We start from the raw sequence: 17,896 nt of genomic DNA, 5'->3' as shown, positions 1-17,896 counted from the left end.
TCTCTCTCTCTCTCTCTCTCTCTCTCTCTCTCTATATATATATATATATATATATATATATATATATATATATATATATATATATATATATATATAGTGTTCGCGAGCGCATATGTGGCGCGAATGAAGTTCGTGAAGACGCGGCACATATTGTGTTTTGGACAGCAAGTGCTTCGCTCATTGTGCTATTCCACGGTCATTTATCAACCTCTCACTTTTTCGCCTTCTCCAAATCTTTCGCTCCCGTACAGGGTAGCAAACCACACTCCTTCCCCTCCAGCCAACATCACCAGTTGTTTTTCTATTAACACTTGTTCTCTCTACTCCTGCGTATGTCCCCTATTCAAAAGAAAAAGAAAGTAAGAGTAACAGAGAATAAACAATAATAATAAAAAAGCTAGCACAGAAACATTGTTGGAAGCACGTGAGAAACATAAGAAAACACCCACGACGCATTCCTAATGAAACCAGAGAACGCGAAAGAGAGAGATAGAAGGAGACAGACAAGCAAGAAAACACCCTGCAGGTTATCAATGCGATCAGCAGCTTTGCCCGGGCTGACGCGCCCGTCACAATTAACATTCCTCCGGATGGACACGTTCGCCTGATAAAGTATACGCTAGGGAAAAGGCCCGCGCTGTATGGAACACAACGCCTGGTCCCGGAGAGGTAAACAAAGAGCGGGGATGGTGATGCGAGACATGCGGCGGGCCATTACCGAACGTAAACAAGGATGAAAGCGCGGCGAAGAGCGAGATGTACACGAGTGGGTGGAAGAGGCGACGAACGAAGGAGAGCGCGCAACAGAGCACGCGATATAAGCGGGAACTGCGGAGCAATACACACACACATACGCAGAAAAAAGACGCCCGGAGTGTGTTCCACAGAGTTGCGACCGTATCGCCAATTAGATAGGACAAGGCCAGAAAACACGGCTCTCGTACGCGCCGCGATCGGTGAGGGGAGGCGGGGTGGGCGCGGCAGGGAATGGAAACAACAGACGGGGAGGCGACGGCGATGCCGGTGCTGAGAATAAAAGAACCGGGCCAACGAAACGACCGGTTCCTCTCGGCCGATAAATAACGAAGACCGCGGCAACTGTGGACGAAGAGAACGCGGGAGGAATGAGGGTATCCTGTTGATAGCACTTGGACAACGACAGCGGTAACAGCGGAGATAAGACTGAGAGTACAATGCTGGCTTGACCCGTTACTCTGCCACGTGGAGGAGAGAAAATAATGTGATAAAACGACGGGCATACGAAGAGATAATACGTAGGGTAAAAAGGAAAGAAAGGTGGGCGTTGGGAGATTCGAACAAAACACAGAGAGAAAGTCAATCAAGTAAAACAAAGGTGCCGTAGATGCTAATGTCATGGTAAAGCTATAAATGGCGACAAGAAATCAAAAACCTTAGTAGGGCTTTCCGCGGCATAATCATTTTCAAAGGAAAGATTTGAAAACTACACAATTACAAAAAAAAAAAAAAATGGGGGACACGAGACGAAGAAATCAAGAAATTGGATAAAGGCAGCGGGAGGGCAATGCTAAAAAGATATTTGGGAAATCGTATTATAAAGATCAAGGACCAAACTAGAACGGGCGGTAAAAACTAAAAACTTCAGTACAAAAAATTTTTTTACGACGTATTCATATCAAATGCGACAGGTAATGACGTCGGTTCGAGAAGCGCTGGCAACGAATGTGTTTTTCTCCTTCGGTGTTTCAACGTTCTGCGCGATCACTGTGCTTCGCCGCCTGGCCGTCTGTACCTGCGTGTTTGTGAATGATGGAGCCTTCCAGTGTACGACGCTCAGCGATAATACTCTCCGCATAACCATGTGGTCAGCTGTAATTCACGATCGGCTGTTCCATGCCTCCCGCCTGGAGAGAAGCGTTTTGCATCACCAGTTGCTGCCAACGAAGCAGCGTTTAAAAATAGGAGCCTCGGAATGAACACTGCGACATGTACGAGCCGAACCGTAAACACCGCTTTCGGATCCACGCAGCAAATCGACCAAAAACGCAACAATAAACGCAAAAAACAAAGGATAGAAATAAGATTATTTCTATGTGGCCTAGTATTGCGCCACGTCGAGCGTGCTATAATTCAGCGGCTTTGTTGCTTTCTTTTTGCGAAAAAGGGAAAGTGAACGCCACAAGAATAGAAAGCGATGACCAGAAGGACAGCATCGCCACGGGGGTAGTAGGAAAGGCCAGTCGCGCGAAATGGGGGCTATAAGCACGGATGCAGGCTCAACGAAGAACAAAGGAGTCGCGGCCCGAAAGCGCTGACGGCAACAATCAACGGCAGAACTTTAACGAACAGAACAAAACGAAACAGCGGGAAATAATGAGCTGAGAGGAGATGGAAAATTAAACAGCAAATGGGAAGAAAAACAAAGAACGGACGCGAGGGAAACAAAAAATACACAATGAAACGGCGAAGAGAAAGGAGAGAAGAGAGAGAAAGAGTGAAGGAGGAAGAGAAAAGACAGTGGTGGGCGCGGCGGCGTACGCGACACAGGGTTCTCATCGATATCCGGAAGGGCAAAGACTGGCGGGAAAGAGGGAGCGGAGGTCGGGGGGGGGGGGGGGAAGGTGGGAACAACGGCCACTCGCGCTATTACGGTCCGATGGCGGGGAGGGTGGGCGAGGGAGGAGGACCTAGGGGCTCGGAAGGCTTAATTATCTCTTCTAGCGCCTTCCATTTAGCCGCCGGACGCTCGCCGAAAGCATTAGTCGACCCTAGATCACGTGACTGGCCTGCCCCACTGCGCTGGTCAGAAACGAATGCACCCCTTCTCTCTTTCCCTCCTTTCTAGAGAGCTCAGCTCCAGGCCTCGACACTTCGTGCGTGTGTGTGTGTGTATGTGGGGGGGGGGGGGGGACGTGGCAGCTCGTATTTGTAGGACAGTCATTTTCGGAGATTATCACTTCTCAGCGCAGTGCGCCGAACGGACATCCATCCCAGCGGAAGCGTACGTGACGAAAAGAAATTACGGGAGAGGACGCCGCACTATGCCCATAATAACGTTGTTTACATCGTGTATTGAACAGTTTGTCCATCCTACTAGTTAGCATTATAATCTCTCTTTCACGTTTTACGTTCGATATGTGCATTACGGTCGGAAAGTAGAAGAGCACAGGCGTTTTAGGCTAGGAAATTTTGTTCGCGAGTAGGTTACCGAGTCAGGTTTGTGCAGAATATGCTAGTGTGGGAAGCATGGTGCTCGTAAAACCTAACACGAGACCGTAATACACATGTCGAACGTAAAACACACACACACACACACACACACACACACACACACACACACACACACACACACACACACACACACACACACACACACACACACACACACACACACACACACACACACACACACACACACACACACACACACACACACACACACACACACACACACACACACACACACACACACACACACACACACACACACACACTTTTTCAACAACATCTCACATATAACGTAAAGCTTCACAGGTAGCGGGTACCCATGTGAAGGGGCGCCGACGTAATCGATGTCTTCCAGACGGTTCCGTTGTCTTCAAGCGAGAAAAAAAAAAAAAAAACAATATGCTCTCCCCCCCCCCTCCCCCCACCCCCCTTCCCCGTCTCGCGCCGGAAATACTAAAACTTCCCAGGCTTTCCCACAAAACGCACATCGCGCGTGTCTTATTATTAAGAAAACAGCAGCAGTATCAGTTATATGGCACCACGCGTTTCTCCTATCATTAATAACGGCCTCTCCCCTCATTTTATGATCTCTTTCTTCACCCGCACGCAATAACGTTAAAGAAGGCGTAGCGGAGAACACAATGACCATACGGCGAGCGAGCCCGGAACAGGAGGCGATGTCGTAAAGGGGATCGCGGCGCTTTCGCGTCCGGTTTCTTCCCATGGTTCGACACGCTTTTGTACGCTAACTCAGCAGTAACCAAGCGCCGACCAAAGCGCGCGCGCGCGCGAAACTGTTCTTTCATTTTACTGCGCCAGCGCGTACAGCCATCACAATTACACACGCTATATATGCATATAAATGAACGTTACCACAGAAACGGCCCTTAGTGCGACGTGCGTAGCACAATTGCTTTCGCGCTACTCCCATTTCTTTTTTTTTAAATAATTTCCTTCGCGCTAGAGAAAAGGCTGAAGCGTGATGCGTGGCCATCCGTTTTGCAGGTTCGGTATTCACGACATTTCGAGCAGGCACTAGCCATGCGTGAGCGAGACCAGAGTATCGAGGGATGTAGGTAGTTTGATGGGGGATGGGCAACATCTCGCGCCATATTGCTTTATTATCGACTTATGCAGAAACACTGCAGCGCCTATAGGGAAAGCTATTACTAAAAGAGCACAAGCGGGCAATAAAAAAACACGAACAACCATGCGCACGAAACGGGGGAGTTACAACATTTACTCTGTGTTTTGAAATACACGACGAGAAAAAAAAAGTGCACGCACGGGCAAGAAATAGCGCACAATTCTGTATTCAGCAATCCAACGACAGTGTTCGAAACGCTTCGCCGGATTTACGTCCTTCAGTGACACCGTGGCAGTCTGTTAAACACTGCGATTGTACCAGAGAAGGGAACACTTTCACAGCAGCACTCGATTTATCATGAGCCACGCGTGCCTTCACGGCGCATCTATACATTGTTATGACGTTAACAGGCAGATAAGTTTGTTAGCACCAAAATTGACAAACCATGTAGTAGAACGTTCGCAGCCTTCCGTTCAATTTTATATTTTGAATAGATGGCGTTAGCTAGATAAGGACGGCTCAAGCTAAAGCGTGTAACAACGACGCCAAATACGAAAAATAAGAGGCGCATAAAGGCTAGATCAGAATACGTGGGCATTGCACTTTAAAGAAAACAGCGGATTATTCGCACTTGAAAACGCATGCCCGAAGGACGTACGTTAAATGATAAAAAAAAAGTATCCCCGACTCGTGACTGGATGGTCGTTCTTTATAGTCTACCTGGCCCGAAGAGAACACGACAGAGTTCGGGATTGCAAGGTTAGGAAAAGCAAAACACACAGACACACACACACACACACACACACACACACACACACACACACACACACACACCACACACACACACACACACACACACACACACACACACACACACACACACACACACACACACACACACACACACACACACACACACACACACACACACACACACGCACGCACGCACGCACGCACGCACGCACGCACGCACGCACGCACGCACGCACGCACGCACGCACGCACGCACGCACGCACGCACGCACGCACGCACGCACGCACGCACGCACACACGCACACACACACACACACACACACACACGCAAGCACACACGCACACACGCACGCACACGCACACAGAGACACAAATAAAGAAGACAGAGGAAAATGATGACTCTCGTCCTTCTTCGTTTCCGCGCTTTTCTTTACAGACATACGAATATTTACAAATCTTTCATTTTGGTCTGCCTTCATTTCCTTTTCTCCTAGCGCCGTGTCGACCTTCCGACAGAAAACGGGAACATCGAAGCGCGTGTTCGCTACGACGGGACCACCCCGAACAGCACCGTGGGTGCTCGTCCCGGGGGTCGTCGTCAACAACGGGCCCCCTTCCTTCTTCTTCCCTTCTCGTTTGTTCGCGCATTCAGCTCCCCCTTTCTCTAAAGTGTCTTCGGCGCAGCGCACGCTTCCACAGCAGTGAAGCACCCTTCACAGGCGGCGGCTCTCGACCGACGGCATCAAGCACGAGTGGGAGCGACGAGGCCGCAGTTTTTTCGCAGCAGCAGCAACGAGCCACGCCCTTCGCGAGACTGGCACGTCGAAAACACGAGGGCCGCTCACGTCATTCGCAGCGTCGGCCTCCAGGCGCGTTAATTATACAGCGTCAATGAAGACAGGGTACGAAAGACGAGAGGGCAGGGAGAGGATATGGGGGGAGTCTGGACACTGATGCGCCGGCAAGCAAGCAGGGTGGAAAGAAAGGGTGTCCGATAAGCGCTACAAGAGCTCAAACGAGATCGGAAGCACTGGCGAGGCGGTGCGGGAGAGAACATGAAAAGAGAGGGCGTATCCTCAGAGGCGAAAATCTGCTTGGAAAGCGGACGATGAAACAATGAACCGTGTCAGCGAAACGGAACCGTTTTGCACTCATCTCGAGTAATATGAATGGAAAAATATATTCTACAAGATTACCAAGAAAAGAAAGCAGATAACATTATAGTAAATGTCACTGACATTCACTTAAAGAAATAGAAGTGTTCGATTACGTTTAAATTTACTTTGATTTTCGCGAGAATGCAATGTCATGAAATAGAAAATAAAAGAGTGACACGCTTAGACTAGAACACACTGCGCGGACTTATACACCGATTTGATCAAGGGGCAACATAAAGGATGCAACTGTAATTAAGCTGTCCTAGGGCGCCTCAATACCACTTTCCTTTATAGTCGAGATAAGCGATGTGAAGGTACCGCGTGTAGTCTTAAAATCCCTCATTAACTGATTAAACAATGGGAACGTACAATACAGATTTTTAAAATGACCAGCTGTTTGGCGAGTAGGCTCACGGCATCCAATACGAAGCGCGCGACATCGAATAGTGATAAAAAAAAGCTAGAATAAAAAAAAAGCACACTGTTGTTTTGTTTTGCCGTCACGTCTTGATTGTTGACTTCAGGAAACAGTTAGACGAACAACTCACGGCTGTTGTTCCCGTCACTCAAGCCGTAGATTTCCTGACACACAGTGTAATGCAGACGTTATTGCTGACACCTGCTTATTCGCTCGTTCAATTTCCACAGCGTGTATGTGCGTAACTAAGATATCTTTAGCTATTTAAATCGGCAGTTACACGTGAAATATGAGGTCAGAGTGCTATGGCACTGAATCATTCACGTGGCGTTGACCCTATATCAGTGCGGTGCGATCTCACGGCATGAAGACAATCGAAAGGAACGTCTAACTAGTGGATCTTTGTCAATCGCTATATTACATACTCGATGTACTGAATCAAAAGGTTACAATAAAGGAGAGAGGGAAAGAGCGCACAGCTGTTTGATTTCAGAGCTAAAGTACGAATAAGCAGAATCTGCGCTCTTTGAGATGGCTCACAGAAAGGCTCGAGGCACTACAGATCTGCCAATATGAAAGAACACGACAGCTGAACGGTATGTTAGAGACAGAAATTTAGTTAAAACTCTAGCCATGAAACACTTCTTTGTTAAGGAATAGGAGACAGGAGAGCCGACCAAGACGACAGGCCAGGATACGTGGCTGCGGAAAGCGCACCTTTCAAGCCACTGAAATGCAACCGTATTAACTGGAACCCTTGTACTTTTCCCGCACAATATTACACCCACCGCAATAAACACCATGTATTAAATATAAATAAACACGAGGACATGCAACTGTCGAGCATCTAGCAAAATGTCACGTATCGACCCTGCGTCAAAGCCACAGAAGTGAATACGAAGCTAGCAGGCAATGCTCTGGCTGACCATTGTTCAACTTCAAAAATCTTCCTCCCTTATCGCGGCGCCGATGACGTAAGTCCCATTACAGATCTCGGCAAAATGTTGTTAAGAGCAGATTAAAAATGCAGACGGAAGGGAGGTGGGACGGAAAGGCGGGAGGGGGTGAAACGTAGCATTTTTTCGCGACTTTCATCCCATGCAGCAGCACGCGCTGTGCCACGGGGGACGCGGACGTATAAGTAGGTTAATCCGCGACAGCACATAGCGTGCAGTCGGTTTCCACGTCAACATTTGCCGAGGCGGTTCCGCGACGAAATTGCCGGCCGCCGCATGAACTTTGTTCACACACACGCACGCTCGTTGGTGGCGCGTGGTGCGGTATCGCCTGGACTGCGTCTGGTGCCGCTCACGTCTGCCCCCCCCCCCCCCCCCCCCCCCCCCCTCGGCGCGCAACAGTGTTTCGAACGAGCTAGCTGCTGCCGCGCCGTCGTTTCAATCCCATTACCGAGGAAGCACCGACGCTTACCGCATGCGATTGCAACCCGAAGCCTGCAGTCCTCGGCGTAGGCAGGGCGCTATAGCAAAGCAGGCGCCTGCAGAACAGAGTGCAGGCCGTTGTGCAATCTCCACCTCCCCCTCGGCAAAGCTCGCTTTCTGTGTCCCGGGAAGAAAGTTCCGGCCTAATTGCGTTAGCTTGCGCCACGAACGTGGTCTCCCTGTAGCCGCCTCGCGCCTCTGAGCAGCGTCGTTGGCCTCCGCCGGGCCCCATAATCAACCGAGTCCCTCGATTGCCGGCGCTTGATGCTGACATCTAACACTGCCGTTTCGCTATATCGGGAGCACAATGGGTAATTTTTCATCCTGAGGCCCGACGAAATGCTTCGTGGGCGCAATGGAAGCGTTCGATGCACGCGTTGACTTCGGTGTTGGCGCCTATAGCTATAATACGTATCAGCGTTTACAGCCTGCCCTTGCACTTTTAACTGCCGTTTTTTTTTCTCGCATTAATTATATCCGTAATGCTTCCAGTTTCGCTATGACAATTAACTTACCGTATTTTAAAAAGTCGGAGAATGTCGTGATACGGTAGCTCACACTGGCGCCAAAGGCGACTATTATTTCAAGCGCTGAGCTGACTCCTGATGACTTCACTAAGGTGTATTATGTAATGTTCACGAGCCACTGAATGAAATATCCTTGACTAATGCGGCAAGTTGGGCGGGTGTGTAGCATTCCATGGTGATGGAATGGCGTACAAAGTAGATGGCGTACAAAACCTTAGATTAAAACAATATTTTTGGATGGGGAACGTTTGTTTTGTTATCCTAGTAACGTCTATACTGCACATTGTCAGTTGACACTAAAATGTGCACTCGCGCTTTGCAAAACTGTCTATAGATTACGAAGATAAATTTGAAGCATTACCTAATGCAAGCCCATAGTTTAGTTACTTCATTTTTTTCATCCTATATTGTCAATGAAGCAAAAAGAGGTAGACGTCGCCAAAAAAAAAAAAAAAAAAAAAAAAAAAGAAACGGCGACAACTCCTCTGTTTAATTTTATAAAGTAAAAATAAAAATAGAGTCAGTTATTTTTTTTTAATTTTCTGGATTTCGCGGTTTTATTTCGACTTGCTTATGTGAAAGCGCTGGGATAAGGCATACTAAATTCTTTTGTTTTCCCGAAAAAAAAATGCTTTGTAGTTAGCGCTTGTGACACCAATTTATTCTCTATGCCCACGTTGTCCTTTGCGCTGTTTATTCATCACAATAAAATATCCCATTACAGGCGCTGCTGTCAGCGACAGGTCTCGACAGGCCAATTACGCGAAGCTTTATCACTTCACACATTCAATTCTGCGCATCCAACAATCTGCTTCAGAGAGTACGAAATTGCGCTGTGCGCCAGTGATGGCGGCTGCCCCCATAGGCGAGCATCCAACGATAAATGTAATTCGAGAAGACAGTTCTCAAAGCGTGTGTTGTGCCACATATGTGCTTCCGCAAAATAGCTTCCTACAATTTCCTTAAAAATAAGGGGGGGGGGGGGGGCAGAGACAATTTTTCCGCTTAGGCACCAAGCGGAAAACGTAATTTCATCCTGGGGAGTGTCTCTAACTCTTCGCAGTGCAGACTTTAAAAACATCTGCTCGAAAGGTCACACTGTCTACCAGAGGGCGGTAGCTGGGCAGCAGCGCTGTACAGAAATTACTTTATGGGTCCTAGGAAGGATGCAAATAAAATTATAAATTGACCAAGATGAAGCAGTAACGGTAGCTTTGAAGCAGAGCGGAACAAGGCTGGAAGCGAGGCACACGACAGCGAGGAAAAAGTGAGCCGGACTTTTAAAATTGTGAAGGCAGACGCCCTCTTCGTTGGCGGATACGAAAGAAAGAAATGTACAGCGAAGGCGAAGTACATTGCCTCACACAAGACTTAGTATTCTCGAGCGGCTACGCAAGCGGCATACCGGACGCACGAGAACGAGACAATAAAACTCAGCGGACCATTAAATTCTCCGAAGAACGAGTGAAAAAAAAAAAAAAAACGAGAAGAAAGGAATAAAAAGTGGCGTGGAGGTCGGAACAGACAGTCTTGCGTTAGGCTTGTTTCCAAAAGTGTACAGCTAGATACTGTACTGCGTTTCTTTTTCTTTGTCGTCGCCTTATTTGAACGGAAAATAAGAGTCACACCGAGACACTGGGCGTCTGGAGAGTTGCCGAGGCAGCAAAAGGAAGTTTTATTGGACTGCGACGGTTCCTGAACAGCCGCTATTCTCGTTGTGAAGGCTAAAATGCGGGCTTTTCAAGTACGTGCGCGTTTGAAACAATAAAAAAAAAAAAAAGAACAGAAACCTAGTAGAATCTCAAAGCAAAATAGCCCAACGCCTAGCTGCACGTGGCGGAGGGAGAGATGAAAAAAAAAAAAGAAAATGGAAAGAAAAGAAACAGAAAGAAACTGGGAATGTAGAATCAAACAGCGAGAAGACGTCGTAACACTCCTGTGAACAACACAGAGCGACCGCGTCAGAAACACTAAAGAAGGCTCCGAGCCACTTTCAAATGCGACGACGTAGCATATATATTCAACGACAGCTCTGGAGAGACAGTGACGTAAGGTTCCAAATGCAGAATGACTGTTTGTACTTCACAAGGCTGCAACATTATGGCAGATATACAACCAACCTAGTTCCCCAGGAGGAATAATTCTTTTTCTCACTATTTTCTCCTGTATTTCTTCAGCTACGATGTTTCTTTAGCAGTGTTATTTTGTTTTAATCGCCATTTGACGAGTGGTGTGGTAATTTTTGGTGGTACACGTTTCTTTTGGTTGTGTTTACATCTTGTTTACTAAAAATAAGCAATATTGTTCATCTGCGTTTATGTACCTATACGCCTGCGTTAAGTTAAAGGGAACCGCGGGGCCCCGTCAAGCCGTTTCGTGGCTTTTACTCGACGACCCTCAACGTCTGTACTCTTAGGATTGTGATGTTGAAGTAAACTGCTTTGATTTCTTACAAAAGCTCGGTCTTCGCTGATTGGCGCGGTAATGAGGAGGTGGCGGTAAAAACGTCTTTATTTATTACTGAGGCGGCCTCGAGGTCTATGAAGGAATGCGGGAATGTATCGCACGTATCGTATCAGGGAGCCTGAATTGACTCGGAGGACTTTCTTTTTTCATTTTAGAAAACGCTCTGCATGTCGAGGCTTTTTGCAGAACTTATTTGTTCAATACATCGCTCCTAGATTCTCGAGTTTAGCGTTCTCGATTAACTTGCACTCGCGCTAACCATCTACGAACTTCCTAGTAAGCGCAAGTTCCCAGAGCAACTGATCCGGTTGACGGTTACGTCGTGTTCAATCCGCGGACCAGCATAAATACTGTAGTCGGATAACAATATAAAAGAATCATGTCCGAGAAGGCAGACAATGCCTCGGTGTGGTCCGGTCATTGAGTATGATAATCTTTATTTCTACGGGATCCTTTGGGCATTTAGAGATAAATTGTGAAGCAAGCACAGAGAAAAAGTTCGAAAGCTCGGGAAACGGGAGAGAGACCTGAATATGTCACGTGATGTCGCGTACGGGGCTCTCTAAACACCACTTAAAGCAAAAAAAAAAGGGGGGGGGAAGGAGGGGGGGGGGGGAAACGCAGACATCATGACAAGGAAAACGCGAATGAGTGCACTATTGTGAAGAAACGAAAAAGAGTGCACGCTTGTCCTGAGCAGCCGAAACGCCACTTTAATGTTCTTTCAAAGTTAAGCTTTGTTGTAGCCGCTGACGCTGTCTGCATAAACCAAATAATTATTGTCGAAAGCAGGCGTTTCCCTACAAAGAAGTAGCCACTAAGAACCTCCTGCTGAGCGTGCTCTGCCGCAATAATATCACATGAGCGGAGAAGCCGACTCTCCTAAACTCTGAAAAAAAAAAAAAAAAAGGAAGTTCATCTGTAAATGCTACTATACAATAATAACAACAACAAAGGAAGATTGGTCTCTGTGTAAACAAACCACGAAAGTAATAGGAAGGCAACATAAAGGACGTCCACAGGCGGCACGAAGCCAGCACGTTGTTCTCTGCGATCCTCAAGTGCGCAGCACGAATTTACGGAGCAGCAACAAAAGCGCGCTTCGGGCATACTGAAAGAAGCACCGCCGCCTTTACGATTCAGCCGCCGAAAAAAGAAAATCTCGCGCTACACGCCATATGGGGTGCGGGGGAATTCGGCATTCGCGAGCCAAAATCTTTTCGTCCCCGCGTCGCCCCTACGCGAGCACAGCAGCAAGCTGGCGCCATACAGCTCTCTCTAGCTCTCTCCCCCTCGAGGACGGAAGGTGACGACTGGGAAGAGCCCAGCGGGAGGCGAGGCATAAACGTTACGACCACAGCAGAAAAGGTTAAGAGGAGAAAGCGCAGGAGGCCGAGGAAATGGGGGCACAACCTTATGTTAGGAAGGTCCTAGAGTTCGTATGTGACGAGAACACGCTTGCCAGAGGTGGTGGAGGCTGGCGGGATATGTGTGTCGGGTGCTGATGCCTGAAAGGCAGGCGAGTTGAAGAGGTAAAAAAAAAAAAGGGGGGGGGGGGAGAAGGGTGTTGCGAGGGCAGTCCGAGGGGGGGGGGGTTGAAGGGGGGGAAAGCGAAAGGATGAAGACCGGGGTGCAGTGAAGACCGCCGCGGGGCAATCAGCGCGGACGCGCGAGCGAGCACCAGCAGCGGCGGCGACGGCAATCAAGTCGAACCGGCAATCAGCTCGGGCCGCAATCAACGTGGGCCCGCGCCCTGCTGCCTTTTCTCGGCCGCGTGGTAAGCCAAGCACGCACGGCTCTTCGCCCCCCGGATGGTCCAGGGTGCGTTAACGGGGGAGCAGTGAGGAGAGGGGCGAAAGGCGGTACCGCGGCTGCAGCCGCTTCCCTGCTATAGCGAAAGCGGTGAGCGCGCGGCCGGCACAAGCTGACGGCGCGCTACGCGTTTACCGGCCGAAAACGAGCTGCCGCTAACTTTACTCGATCAACGGTCGCCTCCCAACTTTCCTAAATCATTCGCCATCGGTCAGTCAGGTCCACTCACGCTGCATAAGCGAATCGAAGTTCACTCTACCAAAACGATGAGCAGATTACGAGGCATTAAGCCCTTTCAAATATTTTTTTCTTCTTTTTTTCTAGGGAGAGGTTGTCGGTTGCCGTGCAGTCAGCAGTGTTTCTTTTTTTTTTTTGTCCAGAGATGCCGGTTGGTCGTTTCGTAATGTATTAACGAAAAACGAACGCGAGAGCTAGAACGTGAGTCGAATAAAATGGTAGATTAGGAAAGTGACAGTCCATTTGAAATCGCAGAATTGGCTTTAAGGAGCAGAAATCAATGTAACATTACCACATCGGTAAAAAATCTTCGCGGTCAAGTTATCCGTCCGTAACATAACATGTACGCTCGTTCGCGCACTCACAAGGCGCGTCACAATGGGGAGCGGTAGCTAGGAGCCAAATGTCATGAAACCTAACGCCCATCAACCATCCTACCTTCTCCTGTTACCCTGTATCTTACCATCATCAATGGGCAGCGGTACATGAGTGTCATTACAGCACTTCAGGGTCACTAGCTGTCCAAACTCGAGCACGAGGTGTGTCAATTACGGTGCCGCTCGCAATGTGGACTTCCGAGATAGACTGCGGAAGGACAGCGTAATGCTTGAAATCGAAGACGTCATTAGGAAAACTGGCTGGCCGACCCAAACTCTAACGGTCGCGACCTAATGTCTAGACGAGGGCAGAACACCATCAGGTACAGTGAAATAGACGTCCTAGAACGTTGGACGTGTAAATTTTCCGAGCAGTGAAAAGCTGCCGTACTAAGCCCTATTTGACTTTGAATATCGAGAGAATGAAGAACCTACCATCAAGGTAAACTTGTTTAAATTCTTCGAGGTGAAATAAATCTTCAATTATAGTTTTGTAGAATTTCCTACCCACCGCTAAGTTTACCAGCGCTGTGGATAAACGAAGGCTGTGGCACTTAGCTTTGTAAATGCGTACATCGCCTAACAATTAACGCTTTGACCGCGTAGCTTACGCCAGGACATATGTGCTATGACATTACGGGTAAAGCTGCTTTGCTGCAAGACGTTGGTGACAACTTCTTAATAAACTGCCAGCGTTCAGTTTGAATGCCCAAACAGAGAGCACGAGATATAGGAAGACGTACGCTGGTGTACAGCAAAGTTAGCTGAGATTGCCTATGTGAAGTCAGCCAGTGAGACTACACTGGCAGAAACGCTTGAGAGCGCATATCAGAAAGAACGATGACTGCTGGCTTCCAGTCCTCTTCACAAAGGACGTTTTGCAGTGAACTAGAATTCGTCTATTTCGCACCGAACGGCGAGTTTGAGTAAACCGGCCTTGGTCTATAACTGACGATCAGAAAATAGAGACCGCATTGATCATAAATACTGAGGCCTCTGTATGTACGCTGTCTTCAAGAGCAGTGCATAAAGTTCCCGTCCGAGTTTCCTCGCACAACTCGAGCGTACTGTAACACCAGCTTAAGGAGGTGATCGAAGCGGAAAGCGTGGCTATGTGGCAAAAGAACGAGAACGTCGCATTACTTTTCGTTTCTATTCCAGGACGCTACTCGCGTAATATTGTCGTGAGTGTTTGGGAAGAAATTTTGTTGGACGGGGGGAAAGGCGCACTTGAATAACCAAGAAAAACACTGGCAACTCCTTTGCGAAAGTAGCTGTTTTGTTCCAGCATATACTGCCCCTTTCGGGGGCTGTTGCACGCCGGTGAAATAGTACTGCAGGAAACAGACGCTTAAGGGACATGCGAACGTCGACGAAATCACATCGTTGCGTCTCCTCGTGGCCCCGACAGTCCTGGTTTTGACACCACGTATTGCACGCCCATTTCATGCACTCAGGGCTGTGGCCATCCTGCAAAAGTATCCCTCGGCACGATGACCACACTGACTGTCACGGTGAGCTGGAAAGCTTGCTCGCTTCGGAACACACATCGCTTGTCCGATGAGATTCATCGTCGGTGTGCGAGGACCGGTGATGATGCGTTCACTAATCTGTTCAGGTTTCTCGCCTGCTAACGCGTTGAGGTACGTAACATTTTTCTTTCGGCAAGCGAGGCCCGGTTATGTGAGAAAAGTGCTGCAATGACGGTGCCAGACGACCGCCCCTGCTTGCGCGAAAACTGACGCGCCATGCTTTCTAAAATCCAGAATTCCGGGACCATCTGGTGAAGCAGCGACACAATACGGTCGGTTCTATCATTATCCGTTGACTTTCGTCCCCCATATAATGTACGGTCATTCGCAAATGAAGTTACATGAGGCAAGTGTCAAAGACTCTGTCAAAGAGGCTTGCCAGAAATACCCCTGGAGTAGGAGGAGGAGGAGGAGGAGGAGGTGAGATGGTAGCGAAAGCTCGCGCTGCTGCATACCTCGGTTCCCTGGACCTTGAGCTTCATGTGGTCCTCCCGGGTGGTCTTGCCGTCCTTGCGCTTCTTCCAGCAGTAGCCATCACGCCGGTACCGGACCCGCTTGCGGCTGTACAGCAGCATCGACCCACTCTTGGGCCTGCGACGGGGTCAACACCACGGCGATGAGAAAAGGTGCGTGGCGGCAAAGATAAACGACACTGATTAAACAGCAACTCCACTTCCACGGCAAACATTCTTTCTCTTCTTTTTTTTTGTTCGTGTGGCGCTGTTTATTCATCGACGCCGCAGGTCTGCGTTCACTTTTACTGCTCAGTAACTCTCTACGTAAACAAGGAAAACTTCACGTAACCAGTCGCGAGTTCCGAAAACTATGGTGAACGCGGCACACGAGCAAACAAGAACGTTCGAAATTTGACGCAAAGGCCACGTCATGGGCGAGAGAACACACACACACACAAAAGAAAGAAAGAGGGAGAGACACACAGAAATGAGATAAAATGAAAAGCGTTTGCAAGCGGGTCACCGTGTATATGCTCCAATGTTGCCTTAACAATACGAGCCAAGGAAAGGTCGGTGCAGGGTTAAAAAGAGACAGTACGGGCTTTCGCTTAAAGAGAAACGCGCGGTAGAAAAGCTGGGCTCATACGTTTGTTTCGAAACGACAGACAGCCGACGATCCCAGGACAAACGAATACGGCGAGACGCGAGCAACAATTCGGAAAGGTCGCGCCGTCGGATTGCTCAAGTGAAGCACGCGCACGGAAGAAAACAATAAAGCGGCCCAACGCAGAGGGCACGAAACGGCAAAGGCGTCTCCCCTCGGAGAAGCGGTAACGCAGCTTATGGCGTTGGCGCGTTCGTGATCTCCGGGACAAATAAAATCTCTGAAGAAATCAGGGGCAACCCAGAAACCAGCGGGGTTTCGGTCCGCAGTCAAGCTGGCGATACAAACGCGTGGGCCCGGAGAGACGAGGGAGCAGGGTGTAACTGAGGCGGGTAGCGTAGTGTCGGCGGATGGTGTGTGCTCAAATATATATATATATATATATATATATATATATATATATATATATATATATATATATAAAGTCTATCTCAGTTATTGTATTTTGGGGAGCAATAAGAAAGCATGAACGTCATGTGAGAGGCTTCTGAGAGGCTTCTGTTATATATATATATATATATATATATATATATATATATATATATATAATGTACAGAAGGAGAGAGACAGAGAGAGAAAAACTTCGTTCCCACAAAATACTGCAGTGATAGGAAAGCTAGAGTTGCTGTCACCTTATGAGGCCAAGTTTACAGAGGCGTTCGTTGTTGTTGCATTTGAAATCGTTTTCGTTTGCTTTCAACACATTATTCCAAGGGGGCAATGGTCTAAAGGCCACCGCTAACAGCGACAAGGTAACTGTCTACTTCCCTCAGTCCACTGAATCTGAGGAAACAGAAGCCTCTTACATGACGTTCATGCTTTCTTATTGCTACCCAAAATACAATAACTGAGATAGACTAGAAGAGAGAGTTGTTGTGTCTGAGGCCCTAAAAAAAAAAAGAAAAATCTGAAAGCCAACGTAATGCATTAACGTTAGTCCAGCAAGAAGCTCTTTCATGTAATCAGAAGGAGCCAAGTCCACTTATAATTACCGAAATTCCTGCCGGCCAGACCACTTCTCACAGGGCATCTACTCTGTATATATATATATATATATATATATATATATATATATATATATATATAAACTCGTAACTCAGTAAATAAATGCTGCCGGTTCACGATTGGTCAACAAATCACGATTACCAACCACACAAGAGGGCCAAAGTAACGGCTATAGTCTCGGGCCGTTTTATCCATGAACTGCTCTACGAATTCTGCGGCAGCTGACTGTCTGGCCAAAGCTTTCGTGCACCAAAACTGCACGGTTCTGCTGAGGCAGGGCGAGGGAGAAAGAGAGCGAGGAGAAAGAGAGCGAGGCAACACAAGGCACGGCACTGGGAGCAACGGGATTCAGTTAAACGAATGCGGGCTGCGGGGTCGATAGGCGAATGCAAATGTCCCCGACTTCTTTTACGACGGCGAGGCCAGCTTATTATCTTCTTTGTCTTTCGGCTTCGAGAGGGCGCGAGCGGAATATCGAAGAAACCCAGTAGAAGGGGCGTAGCTGCAACGATCACTTCGGCAAAAGGGCAGCGACCGGCGCTAAAGGAAGCAGGATACGGGCGGTTCGGGAGACGGCAGTAGGGCGCTAACCCTGTGTGAAGTAAAGCTGCGCGCTGAGAAAAATGAGTCCCGAGAGGGGGGCGGAGGAGTGAGTGAACGAAGGTAGGGAAAGCAGACAAGAATTACAGTAACGCGAGATAAGAAAGATATAGAGAGAAGAAAGAGGAGGCAGGGGGTTGAGTAGGCTTTCTTCAGTTA

General features: G+C 48.2%; 1 protein-coding gene across 4 annotated transcripts in view; it reads right to left on the bottom strand.

Moving 5' to 3' along the window:
* Positions 1 to 17,896, bottom strand: part of LOC119446537 (calmodulin-binding transcription activator 2) — a 493,330-nt gene that overhangs the window by 46,883 nt on the left and 428,551 nt on the right. For all 4 annotated transcript variants that reach the window (XM_037710984.2, XM_049664202.1, XM_049664203.1 and 1 more), the window contains one exon: positions 15,469 to 15,604. In XM_037710984.2, coding sequence (XP_037566912.1) covers positions 15,469 to 15,604 — 136 coding nt within the window. The remainder of the gene's footprint in view (positions 1 to 15,468; positions 15,605 to 17,896) is intronic.

Source organism: Dermacentor silvarum, chromosome 3 (assembly GCF_013339745.2).
Source record: "Dermacentor silvarum isolate Dsil-2018 chromosome 3, BIME_Dsil_1.4, whole genome shotgun sequence".
Taxonomy (NCBI): domain Eukaryota; kingdom Metazoa; phylum Arthropoda; class Arachnida; order Ixodida; family Ixodidae; genus Dermacentor; species Dermacentor silvarum.
Note: the sequence above shows the minus strand (reverse complement) of the source record. Positions and strands in the feature narration are given on the sequence as shown.